The sequence below is a fragment of the Akebia trifoliata genome, chromosome 6 (assembly GCF_017979445.1).
Source record: "Akebia trifoliata isolate Shusen 1 chromosome 6, ASM1797944v1, whole genome shotgun sequence".
Taxonomy (NCBI): Eukaryota; Viridiplantae; Streptophyta; class Magnoliopsida; order Ranunculales; family Lardizabalaceae; genus Akebia; species Akebia trifoliata.
In genome coordinates, this window is record NC_141380.1 from 21,577,126 (window position 1) to 21,600,092 (window position 22,967).

General features: G+C 35.2%; 1 protein-coding gene across 1 annotated transcript in view; it reads right to left on the bottom strand.

Annotated features, from left to right (window-relative positions):
- Positions 1 to 17,545, bottom strand: part of LOC147400398 (peptidyl-prolyl cis-trans isomerase FKBP42-like) — a 34,162-nt gene extending 16,617 nt beyond the window's left edge. The window contains exons 1-3 of the mRNA XM_086446081.1: positions 17,452 to 17,545; positions 16,999 to 17,204; positions 12,995 to 13,084 (exon numbers count right to left, since the gene is read on the bottom strand). Coding sequence (XP_086302207.1) covers positions 12,995 to 13,084; positions 16,999 to 17,191 — 283 coding nt within the window. The 5' untranslated portion in view covers positions 17,192 to 17,204; positions 17,452 to 17,545. The remainder of the gene's footprint in view (positions 1 to 12,994; positions 13,085 to 16,998; positions 17,205 to 17,451) is intronic.
- Positions 17,546 to 22,967: the final 5,422 nt, after the last annotated feature.

A 22,967-nucleotide genomic window follows, 5' to 3' on the forward strand; every position in this document is an offset into this window, starting at 1 on the left:
TTTGAGGAATAAAAAAGTTGACTCGGCTCTTGGTCTAGGTCAAAGACAACCACAAACTGTATAACTCTATCACATCCACAGATCTTGTAAAAGGAATCGGAGTTTCAGGGATACGTTGACGAAAGCCTTGTTGACGAGCAAACCTATAAGGACTATACATTTCACCCCGCAAACATCACCACATCGAAACACGACAAATCCAGAACGACAGCTTATCATGAAAGATTGAATCTCAGAAGGATCCTCACCATTATCAGTCCGTATCCTTCTATGACCTTTTGGCGATCAAACTTCCTCAGGATGCCATTTAAAATCACTAGAACTCATGGTTATGATTAAATCCCTCGCATCCTTAGCACCATCTTCCCAATAAAAGTACGAGTTGGAAACACCAGCTGCACGAACCAAATACGGAGCTCCAAAGTCAACATCAAGATCACTAAATACTCCCCAAGGAAAATGAAGTCCAACCCACCCAAACAAGTAATGAAGGGGACAATAACTCTTAAAAACACCTACAACTTTCTATGTTTTCATACCCCAATAGCTCTGAGTTAGACCTTTGTACAAACAACACAAAAGTGGAGGTACCAAGCTGAATGTAGTACCTCAGGCCATCAATGCTGCTACCTTGAAAGTGCCTGGACGAATAATATCACCATCCTCACAAAGGAGAACAAAACGACAACCATAAAGAGATGTATGCAGCTATCATAGCTTCATCTTTAACATTCTGATTCACAGGAAAACCGAGCCTGACAAATGGATTTTCTCCCTCTTTACGACCCCCTTAGCCAAAGTAACTCGAGAAGAAAAAGGTCTTCGTAATTTTGTTCTAGGATGCTAACGACCACTACGATCAAAGTAAAATGATTTTGCCATTTCTTTATACTCTACCGTCAGACGATGATTAGAAATCTTTTCAGCTTTGGTGTACCAAAAAGCAAGCCATTCACCTGTGGCTAACACAATCGTTCCCCGTTTCAAAAATCAGTAAAGCATACGCCTTGAACAGATACTAACAAGAAAAAGAAGACCTAGAACACCGTTGCAACCCATGAGTTCATCAAAACTAAGTACCACTTCTTTATAATACTCACCCGTGATAGAAAGTCCAGAAATCTTCTGCATTTCCCATAAAGAAATGCCAATTTCCCCACGACCCGTCACAAAAGTATTAGTCTTGGGACACCAAAACTCACATAAAGCTCGATACATGCCGTTAGGACGACTGTACTCCTTACTAGCTGTAAATATAGCTTCACCAAAGGAAGCTGTCAACTTTTTGCTCTGTAGTTTATGGCTCACATCCAAGCTCCAATCCCAAAAACCACTGAGATATCGAATGTCGCCTCGAGGTTTAATGTATGAACCCCATCGAGTAAAACGATGTATGATTTTCTGTGCCAAAACAGCCTGTGGACAATTGCGAGTTTGGTTATGATGTGGAGGATGACATAAAAATGGTTGACGCTCTGTATCATTCTCATCTCTAGGGAGTAAGTCAGCTGTTGGAGGATATTCACCTAAAGTTGTCATATCAAGTGATGTGTCCCTTTCTGTATCATGCGCCTTCAAAGGATCGATCATCGGTGTGCACAACAAGCTTCAGCTCCACAGATGAAATGTTTCCTCCTCTTGAATGACCAGCTAGCATAACATGGGGAAAACAAAGTCATTTTCCCTTCTGAGAAAGATCTGCAAGGTCATCTACTCAACCTTCACGCGGTAAGCTCCGTTTGGAACGACTCTTACTCCTTGAACCTTTGGAAAGATTGTCCCTAGCCATCTCAGCGAAAAAAAAAAAAAACCAAACACACTTATTTAAAAAAAAATAACATGTCTCATTAAGTACTAGGGTCACATTGATTAGGGATATATAAGAGTGAATAAAAAAAATCATCATGATCAATAATGCTCTGGCACTAGAGTTTGGCCAACCGACCATACAAATAATTCGTGCATGGTTCTTTTATCCAGTTGACGTTGTGCACTCTTAAGCACTACTAATAAACAATTGCTTTAAAGGTTGGCCAACTAGCTGGACAAATAATTCGTCTCATGATTTTTTCTAACCAGTTGACGTTGTGATGCTGCTAAACAATTGACATTTGTCAACCAATTGACGTTGTCCACTCCTAAGCACTACTGATAAACAGTTGTTTTAGAGGTTGGCCAACTAACTAGACAAATAGGTCGTCGAATGGTTCTTCTGCATATACAAATCTTGAGTCTTGTGATTCTGCAAGCCAGTTGACGTTTGTCAGCCAGTTGACATTGTTTATTCTAAACACCACTAATGGACAGCTGCTTAGAGATTGGCCAACTAGCTGGACAAATAGGTTGTCGCATGGTTCTACATATACAAATCTTACGTCTCGTGATTCTGCAAGCCAGTCGACGTTTGTCAGCCAGTCGACGTTGTCACCTCCTAAGCACTACTGATGAACAGCTTCGCTATAGAGTGGCCTACTGGCTGGACAAATAATTCGTCACATGGTTCTTCTATGTATACGAATCTTGCGTCCTATGATTCTGCAAGCTAGTTGACGTTTATCAGCCAGTTAACGTTGTCACCTCCTAAGCACTACTGATGAACAACTGCGTTAAAGATTGGCCAACTAGCTAGACAAATAATTCGTCGCATGGTTCTTCTGTGTACAAATCTTGCGTCCCGTGATTCTTCTAGCCAGTTGACGTTGTCCACTCCTAAGCACTACTGATGATCAGTTGCTTTAGAGATTGGCCAACTGGCTGGGCAAATTTCTCGTCGCATGGTTCTTCTACGGGTACATCTCTCATTATGCAATTCTTTTAACAAGTCAACAGTGTTCGTCCCAAACATGATTAACAAATATAGTCATTATAAAATTTAGCGGACAAGAACAGTTCCTGATATCTTGATCAATGCACCCTGTTACAAATCATTGTGTACAAGAACAAAAGGTATTAAAAATTTCAAGTTTGGGAGATTACATTGTTTTGGTAGTGACAGGGACTAAAGCTCTTAGTTGCAGAGATTAGATAATGAGAACTAGACCTACTAATTTATGAGATAAAAAATTTATATACCCCTTAAAAAAAAGGAGGGATGTATGTTAGGCGCTTGATCAAAGCTAGATTGGAGAAGAAAGTTAGTCATCAAGAATTATATCATGTGAAAGATTCCAATCGTATGTTCATCCACTAGGCTCGAGAAAATAAAAATAAATAAATAAATAAAAACGTACGACCTTTCATACTGCTAGAGGATTGTTATAATTTCTTGAAATCATGGAGGATGATGGTCAATTTAAAATTTTCACAAATTGACTTTCTCAAGATCATCGGACAAGAAGGTTACATCATTTACGTTCCTGATTTATGCTCACACACCTCTTTCCTTTGTCATCACATTCTGTAGGTAAACAGATGAATTGGGTACAGGGGTTGTATAGACTACAACATTTTGTGACTTTGCAATATATGCATCTAGTAGGGAATAGTGGGTGCTTGCTCAAAGAAGGAGACAACAAAAACCAATTAAAGCTTACCAATCTGTAAGTTATGAACCATTATGACGGCTAAAAGAATATTTTTTTTTTTTAAATCTGTTTTGGGCTTCATTCAAGGTTTTCAGGATGGGCATAACTCCCGGATTTAAAGTGACAGTCGAACTCAACAACCCTTAGTAGGATTTGAGATTTTACTTTCTTAGTAAGGGTAGCATGACTCAAAGAAGGCATAGCCCTGTTCTAGTTTCCATATACGGTAAAATCAAATTGGAAAATAGAAAATAACAAGAAAGGAAAAGAAAGGGACATACCTATGGCAACAATGGAGGCACGTTGGTGTGGCGTACTCTCATGGTTCTTCAAATCCAACGGAAAAAAAAAATATAATACCTTTTTTTTTTTTGTAGTCATCTAAAGAAAGAATGGGACTCGTGTTTCGTAGACTGCAAGTTGCTGAAAGATCTCCACAGATTATTTTAGGAAAACGGTGTTTGGGAAAGAAATGTTTGACTTGGTATATTCCTGATTTAGTTAAAGAAATCCCTGATCTTATGGGATTTAAAATTTGTATTCTTTCCTAATGTATAGCTGTGTATTCTTTCCTAATGTTCAGCTGTAATTACAGCTGTGTATTCTTTCTTAATGTACAACTGTAATTGGCTCTTTATAAGGGCTGGCATCTCTTTGTATTTAATCAATCGATTTCTTAATATAATTAAAAACAATTCTGATCTCATTTGTCCACATGGTATCAGAGCCTTAGGCTCATATACAGGGAATCGTTTTTGTTTTGTTTGTTGTTCATTTGTTTTTTCCCTTCCCTTAGTTTTTCCTTTGTGATCTTTGCTGAATTCACAATGTCAGAAGAGTCAGGAGCCACCAATCAGTCCGAGATGGTGACGATCAATCAGGTTGCAGGGGAGTTGTAGAATATTCAGGCTGCTTATAGACTTAATGGTAAAAATTACCTAAAATGGTCACAGTTGGTTCGAACTTTTCTCAAAGGCGAGGGAAAACTCAGTCATCTCCTTGGTACCAGACCCGATAAGAAGGATCATGTATTCGCTGCTTGGGACAAAGCAGACTTCATGGTCATGTCCTGGCTCTGGAATGCAATGGTGCCGGAAATCAGTGACACTTGTATGTTCCTCACCACAGCCAATGACATATGGGAAACAGTTCGACAGATATATTCAAAAGTAAATGATTCAGCCCAGATTTATGATATTAGGACCAAACTCATTGCTACAAAACAAGGTAATCGTTCAATTACAGAGTATTCTAATCTGTTGAAAAACATGTGGCAAGAGATGGATCATTATAGGTGTCTTGTGATGAAAGATAGTGAAGATGCTGTCATTCTCAAAAAATTTAATGAGAATGATCGACCATATGACTTCTTGGCGAGTTCCATTCCCGAGTTTGATCAAGTAAGAGTGCAAATCTTTGGAAATGAAGAATTACCGTCTCTAAATGAGACAATTGTAATTGTTCGTGCCAAGAAAAGTCGAAGGGGAGTCATGCTTGTTCCACACGCATCGCTGGAAGCCTCAGCGTTAGTTACAACAAGTTCTAAAGAGTCAACTCCCTCAGAGAAGGCTCTTGTTGTAAACTCAGAAGGCAAACGACAAGATCAAAGAAGTGGTAATAAGGCCAATCTCATCTGCAACTATTGCAAGAAGACAGGACATTTGAAGGAGCAGTGTTAGAAACTTCATGGGAGACAACAAAACTTTGCTGGCCGAAATGGAGGAGGATCAAGAAACTGACAGCAGAATTGGCAACAAAAGGGACAAGCTACTCTAACACAAAACGACAGTGATGGCTCAGGTGTTCAAGAGAATTCTAATAGCAAAGAGATCAACAAAGAAGACATTGAACGGCTAAGATCACTTCTCAACTCCTTGGAGAAACCATCGGATATGTGTTCATTTGCACATTCAGGTATGGTTTCTTCTTCTCATGCCCTTAGTGTCTCGGATAGTAACCATTTCGGCTCTTGAATCATTGATTCTGGAGCAACCGACCACATGACTCATTGCTCCCTTATATTCTCCACATATAGTCCATGTCATAGTAACCGAAAAATTACATTGGCCGATGGGTCATTTGCTACTGTAGTAGGGGTCAACGAGATATTCACATAAGTCCATTAATTCTGAAAAATGTTTTGCACGTTCTAAAACTTACAATAAATTTAATCTCTGTCCAACATCTCACAAAGGATTTGATTGTAGCTTGATCTTTTTATCCACCTCTTGTATTTTTCAAGACTAAGCTACGGGAATGACAATTGGGCATGTTAAGGAAAGCAATGGTCTCTATTACCTTAATGTATAGAATAAAGATAAGATTTGTAGGATTGACAATCCATCTTCCTTGTTGTCAGATACAAGATCTCCAATAAAAGACCAAATTTGGCTTTATCACCTTCAGTTTGGACATCCCTCCTTTAGGACTTTGAGTATCATGTTTCCTTCCTTATTTAAGAATGTTGATATTCGTGAATTTCATTGTGACATTTGTGAGTTTGCCAAACACAAACGAGTTTCTTTTCCTTTGAGTAATAAAAAATCCTCATTTCCTTTTCAATTGATCCATAGTGACAATTGGGGACCGTCGAGAATTTCAAATATTTCAGGGGCTAAATGGTTTTCACGTTTATTGACGACTGTACTCGTGTCACATGGGTCTTTTTGCTAAAAAAAAAATCTGATGTTTGCACGATTTTCCCTATCTTTCATGACATGGTCAAAAATCAGTTTGGGGTTAAAATAAAAAAAATAAGATCTGACAATGCAAGAGAATATTTTAATCAAGTATTATCTCCAAATTTTCAAAAAGAGGGGATAATAAATGAATCCTCTTGCATAGATACACCCTAGCAGAATGGAGTGGCAAAAAGGAAAAATGGCCATCTCTTGTCAACAACTCGTGCATTCTTATTCCAACAGAATGTTCCCAAATACTTATGGGGTGAAGCAGTTCTCACATCAGCCCACTTAATAAACCGTACTCCATCTCGAGTTCATGATTTTAAAAGTCCCTAGGAGGTTTTTTCCAAATTTTTTCCTGATTTTGCATCTCACAATCAATTGTCACCTCGAATTTTTAGATGTGTCTCGTTTGTTCATATTCATTCTCATGGTCGTAGTAACCTTGATCCTCGAGCTCTTAGGTGTGTCTTCATGGGGTATTCCTCAACTCAAAAGGGTTATAAATGTTATCATCCACCATCTCGCAAAATCTTTGTATCCGCCGATGTAACCTTTGTTGAAAGTGAAAGTTTTTTTCCATCCTTCTCTTCAAGGAGAGACACTTACTAGTGAAGATAAGGACAAAGGGGATCATGGCTTTCTAATGGACTTTCCTGCTCAAGCTAGCCAACCACCAACCCAAAACACTCCACCATTTCCCTTGCCTAAAACCGAACCACCAAAACAGCTTGAACAAGAAGTTGAGCCATCAAAACAACCTGAAGCTGGACAGCCTGAACCTATAACACCAGGACAGACTTGTATTGAATCTGTTGTCACAAAACCATTACAGGTTTACTCAAGGAAAAGAGGTTCCACTGCTAAGTCGAAGCTAACTCAAACGTCTGAACCAGTTCTCGTAAATGAGGTAAGTACCGATATCCCTGTCATCGACCTGTCTTCTAAATTTTTTGAAAAAAATGAGCATGACTTACCCATTGCAGTTAGAAAAGGTACCCAAAATTGTACAAAACATCCATCGTCTCATTTTGTGTCATTCGAAAAAGTGTCACCATTACACAAAAGCTTTCTCACCCATCTAAACTCCACAACCATACCACAAACACTATCCGAAGCCCTAAGCAAAGAAGAATGGAGACAGGCTATGAAAGTGGAAATGGATGCACTCGCGAAAAACAAAACCTGGGAGTTGGTAGAGTTGCCCAAAGGAAAGAAACCTGTTGGATGCAAGTGGGTGTTTTCTCTGAAGTATAAAACTGATGGATCACTTGAACGATACAAGGCCAAGTTAGTTGCAAAGGGTTATACACAGACCTATGGAGTGGACTATGAAGAAACATTTGCACCGGTGGCTAAGATGAACACAATAAGGATTTTGTTGTCATTGGCAACCAACTTAGATTGGAGTTTACACCAATTCGACGTGAAAATCGCCTTTCTTCACGGAGACCTAGAGGAAGAAATTTATATGATGAAGCCTCCAAGATTTGATGACAATTCAGGAGATAAGAAGGTATGCAGGTTGAAAAAGCATTGTATGGGTTAAAACAATCTCCACGAGCATGGTTTGGAAGGTTTACAAAGGCAATGTTAGGAATGGATTACAAACAAAGTCAAGGTGATCATACTCTATTCGTAAAACACTTGGCCTCGGGGGGAGTAACTACACTACTGGTATATGTGGACGATATTATTGTCACTGGTAATGATGCGAAGGAAGGAGCACTCAAGAAACGTCCTGCAGAAGAATTTGAAATAAAGGACCTAGGCAAGTTGAAGTATTTCCTAGGTATAGAAGTTGCCCGTTCAAAAGAAGGAATATTTGTCTCACAACAAAAGTATGTGCTAGATCTTCTCAAGGAAACTGGAAAAATAAGTTGCAGGCCCATAGAGATGCCGATAGAAGCAAATCACAGGCTAAGTGAAGCTCCAGAAGATGAGATTGTCGACAAAGGGATGTATCAACGTTTGGTTGGAAAACTGATTTATCTCTCTCATACTAGGCCTGACATAACATATTCTGTTAATGTGGTTAGCCAATTCATGCACAATCCTAAGAGTATACACCTGCAAGCCGTATACCGCATCCTACAATACTTAAAACGTAGTCCAAGTAAGGGAATTTTATTTAAAAGGGGAGCAAACTTGCTTTTGGAAGCATACACAGACTCAGATTATGCTGGGTCCGTGGTGGATAGAAGATCGACGTCCGGTTATTGCACATTTCTAGGAGGAAATCTAGTTACATGGAGAAGTAAAAAGCAACCGGTTGTAGCAAGATCAAGTGCAGAGGCAGAGTTTCGGGCAATGGCACAGGGAATTTGTGAACTTCTGTGTATCAAGATAATTTTGGAAGATCTTAGAATCACCTGGGACAGTCCAATGAGATTGTATTGTGATAACAAGTCAGCCATCAATATTGCTCACAATCCAGTGCAACATGATCGTACAAAACATGTGGAAGTGGATCGACATTTTATAAAGGAAAAACAAGACAGCGGTTTAATTTGCACCCCATAAGTTTCAACAGAAGGGCAACTTGCAGATATTCTAACAAAAGGGTTACCTGGAACCACATTTCAGAAGGTCCTTGGCAAGCTGGGAATGGAAAACATATATTCACCAGCTTGAGGGGGAGTGCTAAAAGATCTCCACAGATTATTTTAGGAAAACAGTGTTTGGGAAAGAAATGTTTGACTTGGTATTTTCCTGATTTAGTTAAAGAAATCCTTGATCTTATGGGATTTAAAATTTGTATTCTTTCCTAATGCATAGCTGTGTATTCTTTCCTAATGTACAGCTGTGTATTCTTTCCTAATGTACAACTGTAATTAACTCTTTATAAGGGCTGGCATCTCTTTGTATTTAAGCAATCGATTCCTTAATACAATTAAAAACAATTCTGATCTCATTTGTCCACACAAGTCCTCTGTGTTTGGGAACAAACCAGCAAAAAAGTTAATAAATAGACAAATAAAAGGGAGGGAGAAAAGGAAACGAAGCATACCTGTAACACTTCCCTTCAAAACAGAAACGATGTGCTACAAATCACAAACCCACGGCAGCCGAACGTTTTATTTATAAAAGAAGTGATAGAAGCCTTTCTTGAACACGTTGTTGTAGATTGGATATAAATAAAAAAAATCAGATCCGTTTTTCGTATTTGTTGTGGGGTTAAATAGAGAAGGAGAGGTGGTGTTGGAAAGGGATTAAAGAAGAAGAAAGAGGAGTGGTTACCTACAAGCATGTAGTGCCCAAGAAACTGGCTCCTTGCTGCAAATCCCTTCAAGAATTAGCCATTAACCGCAAAAGGATCGAAAGAGATTCATCTAACTGGCTCGCTCGGTTTGTAGAAGAAGAAATCCTTCTTGGACACAGTTGTAGGTGGCAGAGACATGAAGAAGAAGAGGAGAAGATAAGGTTTGAGAGAGCGGAGACGAAGAGAATTGCCATTATTCACCAAAGAGCATGAGAGAACACATCGATTTTTCAAACTCTCAAGAATGAGCAACCATGGAAGAGATTTTGGGTTTTAGTTTGGATATAACTTATATCAACACCCCAACTTTTTACTTCTTAAAACTCCAACCTTATATCGGCACCCCAACTATTAATTGTTAAACCTCAAAGGTTTTACACAAAATCATCAACAAAAAAAAAATCAGTAAAAGAAAACAAAAAAAAAAAAAGATGGTAAGCTAAGCTTACTAACTTAGTAAGATTCAAATCTTACTAAGGTTGTTGAGCTCACCTTGTGGTATTCGAATGCATGACCCACTCCTTTTGGGCCAACAATCAACAAATCGGGTCCATTGCTACCCATTTAACTCGACCCAATTAAATTTGAGGTGACTCAGATGCAACTCACAAGAGCCCTTGAGATCATTCTGAAATTCTAGATAGTTGACTCAAACACAAACGTTTGATGATTGACCAAATCCTTCGATCCTTCAGTCCATATCCATTCTCAAGATCTTGATTCAGCCATTGATTATCATTTCCTCAAAAAAAAAAAAAAATACCTTTGACTCTACCACCAAAAACAATTGTACCTTCTTCAAATCCAGCCACTGGAATTTCTAGAACATGAAAAAACTTGGTTTCATTATATAATCTAACCCCCAATATTAACTTTCTTCTCTTTATCAAAATGAGAACTAAAAAATTTCCATATGAATGGATCACTAAGCCGCTGTCGATGCTTTATATGTCTTTGAACCACAACAAAGGTTTTTTTTTTTGAAGGAGTTAAAAGTCCCCAATTTGAGTTCTGTTCAAGTGTTGAAGATCATGACAAAGAGATATGATCTTGTGCTTCTCACATAATCAACTTTGGGTTTAATGATTCTAGGCCTCCAAAGATTTAATGGGCTTGATTTTTTGGTTACCTATGAAAAAGGCAGTGGACCTGAATACGTGGGCCTCTAAAGCCAATACATGGGCCATTAGCTTGTATGGGATAGAGTTTAAATGAGAAATACCATGATCAATGATTATCGTACATCATGGTCAATTTTAGTTTAGTCTTCATCAGCAAGATCCGCACAATAAATATTTGCACAAATCTTTCAATGTTGAAACTAGGAGGGGTTCATAATCAAGCAGCCCAACAATTATTTCTACGTGCTTTGGATGAAGTATTGATACTACCTTCTGGTATATGCATATACCAAACACGTGGATTTAATTTCATGCACCTCAACTACAAAAAAGGTAAGTATATGAGGACTATACATCTTCATGTGGGATAAATTGTTCTCGAGGATCACCCATCCTTTAGTGAAAGACGTCCTACTACAAGGTTCAAAAGACACGTGGCAAATCCCTCTAAACTCGAAGTCTTCACGTGTCAACCGACATAATCAAGGATACCTCATCCTTAACCTCACATTCGACGATGCATCCTTGAGGGGGCATTTGTAAGCACTAAAATTTTGAAGAGGCCTTTACAAATTTTATAAATAAAAATCCCTAATTTTATTAATGGACCTCAAATCCAAGTGGAGTCCATTAAATGGGAATGTACTTCTTACAGGCCTGGGTTTTGAGTTTTCGCAGATAAAACCCATGATCTAAATAAAAATCAAGTGATCCACACATTAAATATTGAGCCCTACACCCAAACAAATGAGTTCAGCCCAATAATGATCCATAAAATCCTTAAAATTGGATTTGGACAAATTTAGCCCTTTAAACAAATTAATTAAACCTCTTTAAGTTGGAGTATAATTAGAAAGCTAAATTACCTTTAAGTCTATAAATACAAGAACCCCTCTTATTGAGAGGGGATCTGGATCACTTTCTCTCAAAAGACAGAAACTCTCCCTCTAGAGAAGAAGAAGCTCTCAAGCCCTCCTCCAAAGACAAAGCAAAAGTTCTTCAGAGATCTGGACTCCGATTAAAGAGAAGAGCAAGCATAAAACCCTTCTCCAGAAGCCAAGAAAACCTTCTCAGCCGATAAAACGCGAAGTCCGGAGAGAAGAAAATCTACAGAAGATCAAGTACACAGTAAAGCCATTACCCAAGCAACTTTCTCAGCCGATAAAGCGCGAAGTCCGGAGAGAAGAAAAGCTACATACATCATCTTCATCTATTTTGTATTTGACTGTTAATTAGAGAAAACACTGAGATCTGTATCTACTTTTCATCAAAAATCAATAAAATCATTTGCAATCATATTTCACGAATCTCGAGGTAGATCTGTTGAAATTTATTATCGACAGTTACTTCACTGAATAATGAGATCATCAGTTTTAATGTTCTCACGATTGATGCCAATAGATTCTTTGAGCCCAAGTCTACCCTTGAATAGGTTCTAGCCTATATCATAAAACTTTGGTAAAAAAAATTATAATACAAGTGAAGGATTTTATTGAAGCATCGACAAACAAAATGATAAGCTTACTTGGTTGAGAAGACTTACCTTGGATAATCCAAAAAAAAAAAAAAAAAAAATATATATATATATATATATATATATATATATATATATATTATAATACAAGTAAAGGATTTTATTGTAGCATCGACAAAAAAAAATGATAAGCTTACTAGGTCGAGAAGACTTACCTTGGATGATCCAAAAAATCAAATGTAAAAATGATAAAGATAAAGATAGTATCTATAGTTTCTATACAACGAATTACATACCCAGAAAAAACACCACCAATTTGATTTCCATTCCTTGGCTTCTTATCCAGTTTGCAGAAATTGGTAACCATATAACTTGGTAAAACACAAATCAAAAACTACTTCAAAACATCAAAATATTTACCAATATAAAATGGTTCTTCATAGATAAGGATTGAAATCCCAATCATGTTAAGGGTAACTATAAGTTGTCAAAAAGATATGTCTAAATCAAGATGGAATTAGATTTAATGTGCACTGAAAATAATCATACATTCAACATGCTATGATGTCAAAAGGATGATGTTTGACAAAACAAACACTGCTTTCAACCATGAAAAGAACATAATTCTATTCAGATATCTATTTTTGATTAATTATAATAAAATTTCTGGTATGATGCGATACATACTCCTGTATCTTGTATCGGTACCTAACCTGTACAAGATGTTTCAATCAAGACATCTCAAGACCAAACAATACTTAGGAACATGTTCAGAGAGTAATTTTCTTGGGTAATGTCATCTTTTTAGATTAAAAACAGGAAAGCATCATTCCAATGAGAGAGAATCTAAACTGGAGAGAAAGAACTAACAAAAAGAGTACAAGTGAATATTTTTTCAAAAAAGATGTTAAAACCAAGAAAGTAAATACCTTTTCCCAAAACCAATTCAGTTGGTCGTTGTCCATTCCATGTGTCTTCAAACTTGTGTTGGGTGCTTTCAATCCACGCCCTGTAGTGCACTGTTACAACAATGGAAGTTACTCATTCACAACTAGTCTCCAAAATACATCTTGAAATTCCTCTTTTCTTCACAAATATTCTATGGGACAAAATTAGCTCTATGTTCCATTTAAAATTCAAGTCCTTAGTCCTAGAATGTACAAAAAAAAAAAAAAATTGGCAAATACAAAAAATGCAACATAAATTGCATTTTTTTCACCAAAACAAAAAACTTGTTAAACGGTTGTTCAGGTATAAGGTTGACCTGATACATTTTTGGTAGTTTGACTGTGAGAAGTACAAAGGAAATAGAAATATTTTCCCAATAGTTTTAGAAATATCTAAAATCAACTAATAAGGAATTGAATGGTCATTTTTATGTGGACAAGGAGAAGTAAAACCTTATTTTGGAAATTAATTAGTTCAAGACCCTCAAACAACAAATTCTGTGGGCATTTCTTGCAAGAAGGATTACTTTGACAATTTAATAGGGTGTGCCATGTGAAATCACATATCTTAGAAGTACAAATCGTAATGAATGAAAGATGTCGGAAGAATTACAAAAGGTAGGCATCTTGACGATATGATCACATTACATCATAAACCATAAAAAAAAAACTATGAAATCAACAGTCTTCAAACTCGAAGAGAATTAGTTTTATTCACAAGTTCGCTAATGGGAGAGAATATTTCCAGTGGGGGCTCTCACAAAATGTGATACCAATTTATCTTCTCTACGATTTACAATATGACCTAGATTTGAGTTTTTCTAGGATCGAATTGAACATTATTTGAATCAATTGAGGCATGTACAATGCTAGATTTCCTAAAGTGCAGTCACAACCCAAATGAAATCATCGGATATCAAAGTGATTAGGAAGAATGATCAATGATCTTCATGAGACATCAAGGTAATTAGTTAGAATGATCATCATGAAATTGAGGAAACACCTACATAGTGAAATAGGAAAGACTGCCTATAGAAGCAACTTAGATCCATAGTGAAGAGAGGGTGTATTCAAGGAGGATGATTCTAGCAGGAGGATGCCTCTAAAAAGAATGGATAAAGAGTTGCAACTGAACGTGGGATGGAGACATGAGATGTAAGGATATGGAAGAGGAAGATGATATAAAGAAGATTCAGCACATACTAGGGAAGGAATTAATGGGAATCCATAAAAGACCTATTAGGAGAGGGAGGAAACTGAGGCTGGTAAAAGGCAGAAAGTCTGAAAGAGAGCCTCAACAGGAGTGGAATAAGACAAAATGGGGGCAAATGTTGAGGGCAAAGAAACCTTGTTATCAAATGAAGTTGAGATTAATGTCATACAATGAGAGAGGTTTTTCAGCTTGGTATAGTTGTGTTAAAGGAGACCAACTCAAGAATGTGAATGATAGTATAAATAGGGAGATGTGAAACTGAAAAAAATTGGGGTGACGTGATTCATCGGCTATATGCACCGAAAAGGGCATTGTGATTATGTGAGACAAAAGGACCATTTATGTAGCTACCACATTGTGGGAGCTTTCTTGATATCCTCATTGTGCTCATGTTTCATGTAAAGGAGAGGATTTCCATGAGTCTTCGGGCTAAAGGATCGATGGAGTAGAGATCAATGTGGAATGAACTTGATAATATTACATGACTATGGGATGTTTCGTGGTTCCTAGAGGGTGATTTCATTGTCACAATATTTTTCTGCAAAAGAGAAAGGAAGTCATGTGGCAAGGAGTATGAAATAATTTGGAGAATTTTTTAGTTTATATATGTCGATAAATCTACATCTTGAAGGAGGCCTCTTACCATGGTTGAATAGGTAAGACACCCAGTGCTTTTTTTTTTCTTTGTCTAGGTAAGTAAGGGATCAATGGTTAATGGCGGTGAAGGTTAGTTCAACAGGATTTGAACCTAAGTCATGGGATCAACTCTCCTCAAGCCTTTACCACTTAGTTAAGTGGCACCTTCAAGACACCCAATGCTTAGCAACACAAACAGATTCCCTATATCCTACCAATTGGAAGAACATTTTTCTCGATTGATGAAGAGTCCTCAACCATTGTCTTATGATTATAAACGAACAATTCCATTTCTTTTTTTTATTATAGGTAAATGCTTGATTAGTGTTTAGTGACAGGTAGTTAGTGGTTAGCATAAGAAGTATGGGTTCAAGGGGGATTGAACCTGGGACATGGGAACAACTCTCCATATGGCTTACCACTTAGCTAAGTGGCACATCTTACAATTCCATTCTTATTGTTTTCATATTCGATAGATTCTTACTTTCTTGTTGTCAATCCTATTCTCTAGTTGGTCCAATCATGTTCTCAATGCTAGAGGGAGAATCCTATGGAATATTTTACCTTTTGCAAGTTGTTGAAGTATTTTGGAAAGAGAGGAAGAAGGAATCTTTTGAGGGGAAGAGAGGAAATCTATATGATTAAAAAATTTGGTTAAAAAGGCAACATGTTCATTGTAGCGAGTCACAATCCTAAGAAGCACATCCGTCATCAATGTGGTGCCTCTGGATTTGTATTGATGTACATGAAAGCTTTACTCCGACCAATCCGTTAGTTTGAGGTTCGTCTTTAACCCTCCAATAACCAATTACCTTAGATCAACCAACTAAGATCGCTATTAATATGAGGTTCCCTTGACCCTAAAATGATAGGCCACCTCAGATTAATTGTGGTGAAGTCACCCTTCATTTGAGGTTATATCCAAGCCATCACCACCTCAACCTGCCATTTTAATCGTGGTGCAAGAAGGCCTCTCTCTCTCTCCTCATGGATACCTACAACCTCCTTACCTCAACTCAGGGTCCATCTTATTGTTGCCTGATAGAAACGTCACCCCAAGATATAGTTCAAAATAATTAGCCAGCATGCAAACAAGTTGGACACAAGTAATCTCCAATAGAGTACCTTGGCCATCAAGCACTACCCCAGACAGGGTGCCAAACAAGTAAGATACCATCCCAATAGGGTGCTAGTTTGTCCTAATTAGAAAACTCCCAAATCATTTCCAATTTAAGGTAGTATGAGGAAACATGTCACTCTATAAATTGAGGCATCACCTCAGCTAAGCTCAGAGACTCAAGGTACTATCTCCAGCAGTAGTCCCACATGGGAGACTATTAGTGCTAGAACATCAATCATAAGTGTCCCTTATAAATAGATAGTAGAGCACAACCTCCAATGTCAAAACTCGATTTTCAACCTCTATGCTTCCCCCTTCCTTTCCCTATATAAAAGGATGAGAGAATCTAGGCAAGAGGGACTTTTGGCAGGAAAAAAAGAGTTCAAAGCACAACCCTAAAGCTTTAAGGGAAATCTATGACTTTTCCTTTGCAACTTTAGACGTGTTATCTTTCTTTTTGTTCAATGCTCGACTTGATCATCAGAGAGTATTTGGAAGGCACACACTGATAATCAAATGGAGAAGATTTTCTACAAAAGAAGGACCCCACCAAAGAAGAAGCAATGTCACCGGAGGCACGAATCTTGAAAATTGTTTGACCCCAAAAATCACCACATTCCTTGGGCTAAATTTCATAAGAAATTTAAGGGGGATCGTTTATCATAAACTTTCATTTTCAAATGGATTCCTTGGTTGTAATGGTTTAGCCTAGCCTGATTGGAATTTGGATTGACTTGTGCTTTTCTTCATTTAGTTTCACTACTTTGTTAGGGAACTCTGACCTCCATGTGAGTTATCCCCCTCATTTTTGTAGTTCTCTCCTCATCTTCAGTGATATATTATTTTACTCATTAATAAAGAGATAAATAAGGATATGGTTATTTGTGGATTCGGGACTCATGATGTTTTTCAGTGAACTTATGATTTTGGTTTCCGGTTACAAAATGGAACCAATACAAGAACTAAATGAATTACAAACATGCTCTCAATACAAGAACTAACAACCATTTTACTTACAGAAGCATTTTGAATGCTTTGATGGTTTTTGCTCCCCATGACCTTCCTCGATGACTTGCTTGGTGACTTTCTTGTGAAGAATTTCCACTTTTTCTGAATCAATCTTTGGGATACCTTTTGTATCTTGGGGAGTTTCTTCCCCATGATGAAATGGTTTCCATTTTTTTCTTAGCTTGTCATGAAAACCTTTCATTGTGATTAAAAAACTGCAAAGAGCTCCAAAATTGAGCAAATAACAGATCACTCAGAAGATGATAATAATTAATTAATAATTGGAACAAATCAACAGAAAGAAAGAAAGAAAGAAAGAATTGAGAATGACATTCCAAATAATTGATTTGAACTGTTTTTATTTTGACAAACACGGCAAAGACACAGATCATAAATGTTGTTAATCCAACAATGAAATTGAGGTTAAATCGTAGATCGATCTGACAGAAAAATATAACTTACAAAGCTAGGGTTCTTAAATTGCAAGGAATAACGATCACAGCAAACACATTTGAGAGGAAAGATTCGTACTCCTTACTTTGGCCAAAACAAATAAAAGGTCATTCTTCCAGAACCGGATTTTCGGATCGGATAGGCGGGTTCCGAGTAGAGTTCGAACCAGCCAAGTCAACACGTTTCATATCAAAGATTCTGACTCCTACATTTAGGTGAATATATAATGTACCCCCACTAATTTTAAAATTAATGACATAGCCCCTTGTCCTTGGTCTTATCTGAGAAGCTAATGGAAATGTCTTAACTGCCCTTGTCTTCAACCTTGAACAAAGTTTTTTTTTCCCAAGTAATTTACCCAATAAACCTAACTTTTGCAATTTTAGTACAAAAACTCCCTTACGAGTTCTAACAACTCCAAAGGGAACCCTACTTTATGAAGTGTGTTATCCATCAAGCCTCACTTTATCAAGTTCTTTATTGACCAAAATCTGGAGATCCACGTTTTAAAATTCAAATATATGCAATAAATTTGTTACTTAACATACCTTAGTGTGGATTCTAACAACATCAATTTTAGGCACCCAAAACCATGATCTGATGCCATAAGGTTATAAAGGAAAAAATTCTAAGAACTTTAAAAAAAAAATTATTTTCCACCATCGAATTTTAGTTTTAATTTTTGGGAGTTTGGTAACCATCCATCCATATATATATATATATATATATATATATATATGTGTGTGTGTGTGTGTGTGTGTGTGTGTGTGTGTGTGTGTGTGTGTGCGTGCGCTTTTAAGCTGAATTTTTCCGTAAAATATAGAAAGTTGTGTTGTTAGATTGCTACTTTTATAATTCATGTGGGCCTAACAACCCTTATTAAGATTTGAAATCTTAATAAGTTGGTCATGGTAGTATGATTCATAAAGTAAGGTTTGCTCGAGTAAGAAACTTAGGATCTATTCTTTACAGAAGTCAGCTCCAGCTCCAGAAGTTGGCTTCTAGAAGAAGTAGAAGCCCAAAGCCTGAAAAGTCACATCCAGTAAAAGCTTGATCGTTACAGAAGCACATAAGCCAGAAATTAATGTTCGTTTGACAGCTTTTTATTGCTGGATTCTTATAAAATGATCAGAATACCCTTAATGTTGATAATACACAAAAAATTAGCAAAATACCTTAACAAATATATAATTACATATATATATATATATATATATATAATAAATTTATATTAAAAAATTATAAGAATAATTATTTTAATAAATTTATAAATTTTATAATTCTATTAAAATTTCGATAGCATCTCCTCTTAAAAATAAATATATGATAAAGAAAATACCTGCATAATATACAATCTAACATCCACATAAAAATGAAAGGTGTTTTGATAATAAAGTAGTGATGATGAATTACTTTTGGTCTTTGTGGTAAAGGTGAAGGGTATTTTGATAATTCTGTTTTATTTTTTAAGGTTAAGTTTGATTGAAAATTTGATTAAAATGAAGGGTATTTTGATAAAGATGAAGGGTATTTTGATGAAGATAAAAGGTATTTTGATAATTTCATTTTATTTTTTAAGATTAAGTTTGGTTGAAAATTTAATTAAAGGGGTATTTTGGAAGATGAAAGATATTTTGATAATTAGTAAAGATGAAGGGTATTTTGATAATTTTATTTTATTTTTAAGGTTAAGTTTAGTTGAAAATTTGATTAAAAATGAAAGGTATTTTGATAATTGGTAAAGATGAAGGGTATTTTGGTAATTTCATTTTATTTTTTAAGGTTAAATTGGGTTGAAAATTTGATTAAAGATGAAGGGTATTTTTGGTAATTTCCTTTTATTTTTTAAGGTTAAATTTGATTGAAAATTTGATTAAAAATATAGGGTATTTTGATAATTCCTTTTTGTTTTTTAAGGTAAAGTTTGGTTGAAAATTTGATTAAAGATGAAGGGTATTTTGGAAAATGAAGGGTATTTTGATAAATATAAAGGGTATTTTAGTTATCTCATTTCATTTTTTAAGGTTAAGTTTAGTTGAAAATTTGATTAAAGATGAAGGGTATTTTGGTAATTACACTTGAACTATTTTATGTTTTTTGCTTCGAACAAAAGCCATTTGAAGAAACCCCTCTTGGGCGACTTCTTTTAGGAGCTAATTTTGGGCTTCAATTGAAATCTACAGGAGTCAAAAAAGCCTAAACGAACATCATTTTTCTGGCTTTTTTGGCTTAAAAGCTAAAAAAACTGGCTCTTGAAGCTGAAAAGAACAGGGCCTTAATAAAGTAAGTGAATTTTTGTAATAAAATTGCAATAGATAGGTTTGCTTGATAAATCTCTCTTTTTTTTCTTCCCAATACCAATAGTCATTAACGTGTTGGTTAAAACTTTACCTAATGTCCAAACCTCAATAATAAGATAGGAATATTGTGGAAGTAGAAAATGGTAGAATATTGGGTGGAAAAATAAGGATTATCCATAAAAGGTTAATATGAGGTTGACAATGAGCTTAAATAGGTCAAAAGTAAACAATATACATAGAGATTGGAGAGCTTGAAGATGACAGTTTAGGGGGGAGAAAATTCAAGTTTTCTGGCTAGAGGTTGGAGTTGAGGGCATTGAAGTCAATTTTATTAGTCTTCTAGAGTATAATGAGATCGAGGGGGATGTGTCATCAGTTTCAAATAAAGAGGGGTATCTCAAATATTCACTAAAACATGGAGTACTAGACTAAATGGCATTAGTTGAGATCGGTTGACTAATGAAAAAAACAAACACGAAAACCCAATTGTCAAGATTTCACTTAGGATACATGACATATTTTCAGCATGACTAGAGATGAACCGACTCCAAAAAAGCCACTCGAAATTCACTTGTTGACATGGATCAATGAGTGCGTGTACTGAACCATAAATCTTTTTTCCTTGTGCATCCCGAAGATAAAGATCTATGATTTTTTATACATGCCTCACCAGTGAGTAAATTTCGAGTGACTTTTTCCGAGTCAATTTATCTCAACTCTTTCAGAATACATATTTTACCAATTGTTGCATTTTGTATTTTAACGACTAAGATTTCATGTTTTTTCACAAATTCATGAGTCACTAGATTACAAACCATTTATGATATCTATGGATCGGGGATCAAATGACTTATAAAAAATATGAAATTGTCTAAACCATTTTAGAAAAGTGTACACCTGTCATATGGTGCCATGGACTCACATTATTTGGTGTTTAAAATAGATATAAATTTGATCAAAATAGGAGTACAAGAAAGAGAATTGAAGAAGAAAGCACACACTAGAAGAAATGCAGAGGAAACAACTCTTAGAATAACCATTCGCTATCTAAGCAAATAGTAGGAAAATTCTTCTATTTTAGTTAAGGGTATTTTTGTAACTTCAATTTTCTTGTTGTAACAATCTCCTTCTCTATGAGTCTATGAATAGGGGAGTTATGTAAAGATTTAGGGAGAACTTTTTTGGAGAAAAAAACCAAGGAAAAATTATGTCCAAGTATATTTCAAACTCTTCTTAGAGGATTTTTTTGGATTTTAATTCCATTTTGGTAAGTGGTCTACTTTTAGTTTTTGTTTTGTAATTTTTTTTTTTTTTTAATTATTGGATTCAAAGCCACAAAACTCTTCTCTAGTTTTTCTTCTTTAATACTTCATTAGATAGGATCACAATCATATCATCACTTAAGAGGGTGGATTTGGATCCATCATCCTTGTGATGAGAACAAGGGAAAATTGATTATCTTTCTCTTAAATCTTTTGTAGTTTGGTTGCTTTTGCTAGTTGATAAAGTAGTACTCCAAAGTTGAGAGTTTCATGAATTTAGTTATTTAATAGTAACTGTTAAGTGCCTAAGAGTGTGTATTTTTCCATTATTATATAGAGCATTTAACCGTAATTTCTAATCTAAGAGCTACGATTTCTTTATAAATCATGCATAATAGTTAATTCATCATAAATTATATTTTACTGACTAAATTGAATGTATTTTCAAGAATTTCGAGGGTTTAATTATATGTTCATTTCTTAGAGACAAAATAAATAAGAATTGAATAATTAAAGAGTGGAAAAAGATCAAGGTCAAAGACAAGTTCAAGAGATTCGATGGTTCCAGATTGATAGAATCAAGTTTTAAATCTGTCACGTCATACCATCTTGTCTATAACTTTTCACTCACTTATCAAAATAAAGAGAAATTTTAGGATTACCAAATTAATTCAGAGGATAATAAATTTGTATTTCACGCAGAAAGCTTATTTAGACTTCGAATTGGTAAAAAATATGTAACAAATCAAAAACTCTAAGTTTGTCATATTTCACCATTTTGGACGTAACTTTTAACTCGATTATCAAAACGGAGCAAGGCCAAGAATTAGAAATCTACTTAAGAGGGGAACATATTTATATTTTTCATAGAAAATTAGATTTAGACAAAAAAATGACGAAAACATATTGTCAAAGCAATCTTAATTTTTATCTATAAAAGATCTTCTTTCTTTTCTTTTTGATCCTTCTCTTTTCTCTTTTTGATCATTCTCTCCACTCCTTTCCTAATTTATTTTTCTTCTATTTTTTATATTTTTAGGTTTTAATTTATTTTTTTGCAATTAAAAAACACATTGTTCAAGTTTATTCAAGAGATCAATAAAAATTAAGTATAATTTTGATTTTATGTTATTTATCTAGAATGAATCTTAGCGAATCGCCCAATCTAAGGAGATTGATGGAGTCAAGGTTATTACTTATTTTTAATTTATTCTTCTAATTCTTGATGTTTTTATTGTTAAAATAGATTTCTCTTTTAAATCTTATTTCTTCAGTATTCTTGATTTATTTCTCCTTATCCTTCATCTCGGCATGATCCATTACTATTAGGTACAACCCATTATATCGGATGCTCGTTGTAATGTTAAATCATTAGGCGATAAAAATATTGAAAGGAAAGAAATTTTAGGCAATTTCAAAATTTTAATTATTTAATTCATTATTATTAAATCTTTCAAATCAAGAATCTTTGTCAATTTTTTTATTTGAGTTATCCAAAAAGAATTTGAAAATAAATTAATTATCCTAATTGGATTCATTATCCTTATATGTTTTCCAATTCAAACAATTTTTTAATTAATTTACTTAACTTTTGGTTTAGTCTCCAAAATCACACTATTTTTCTTTTGATTTTCTAAAATCTAGAATATTAGTCCTCCAATCCTCAACAGAATGACCCTACTTGCCAATTTAAAATAAGTTTTTAATTTTAATTTTATATTTTGATCTTACCCTTTTAAAAACATCTTTACACAATGAACAAATTGGCATTACTGTTGGGGATTGACGTGATTGATTTTTCGGATTGAAAAAAAAATCAAGGAAAATTTATATTTTTCTTACTTTTTTATTTTTCTTTCTTTCTTTTAATTTTTTAATTTTATTTTAATTTTTATTTTAAGTTTAATTTTTTTTTTTGTGTAGGAAATGAATCTAGAAGATGGAGTGAAGAAGAAGATCAAAT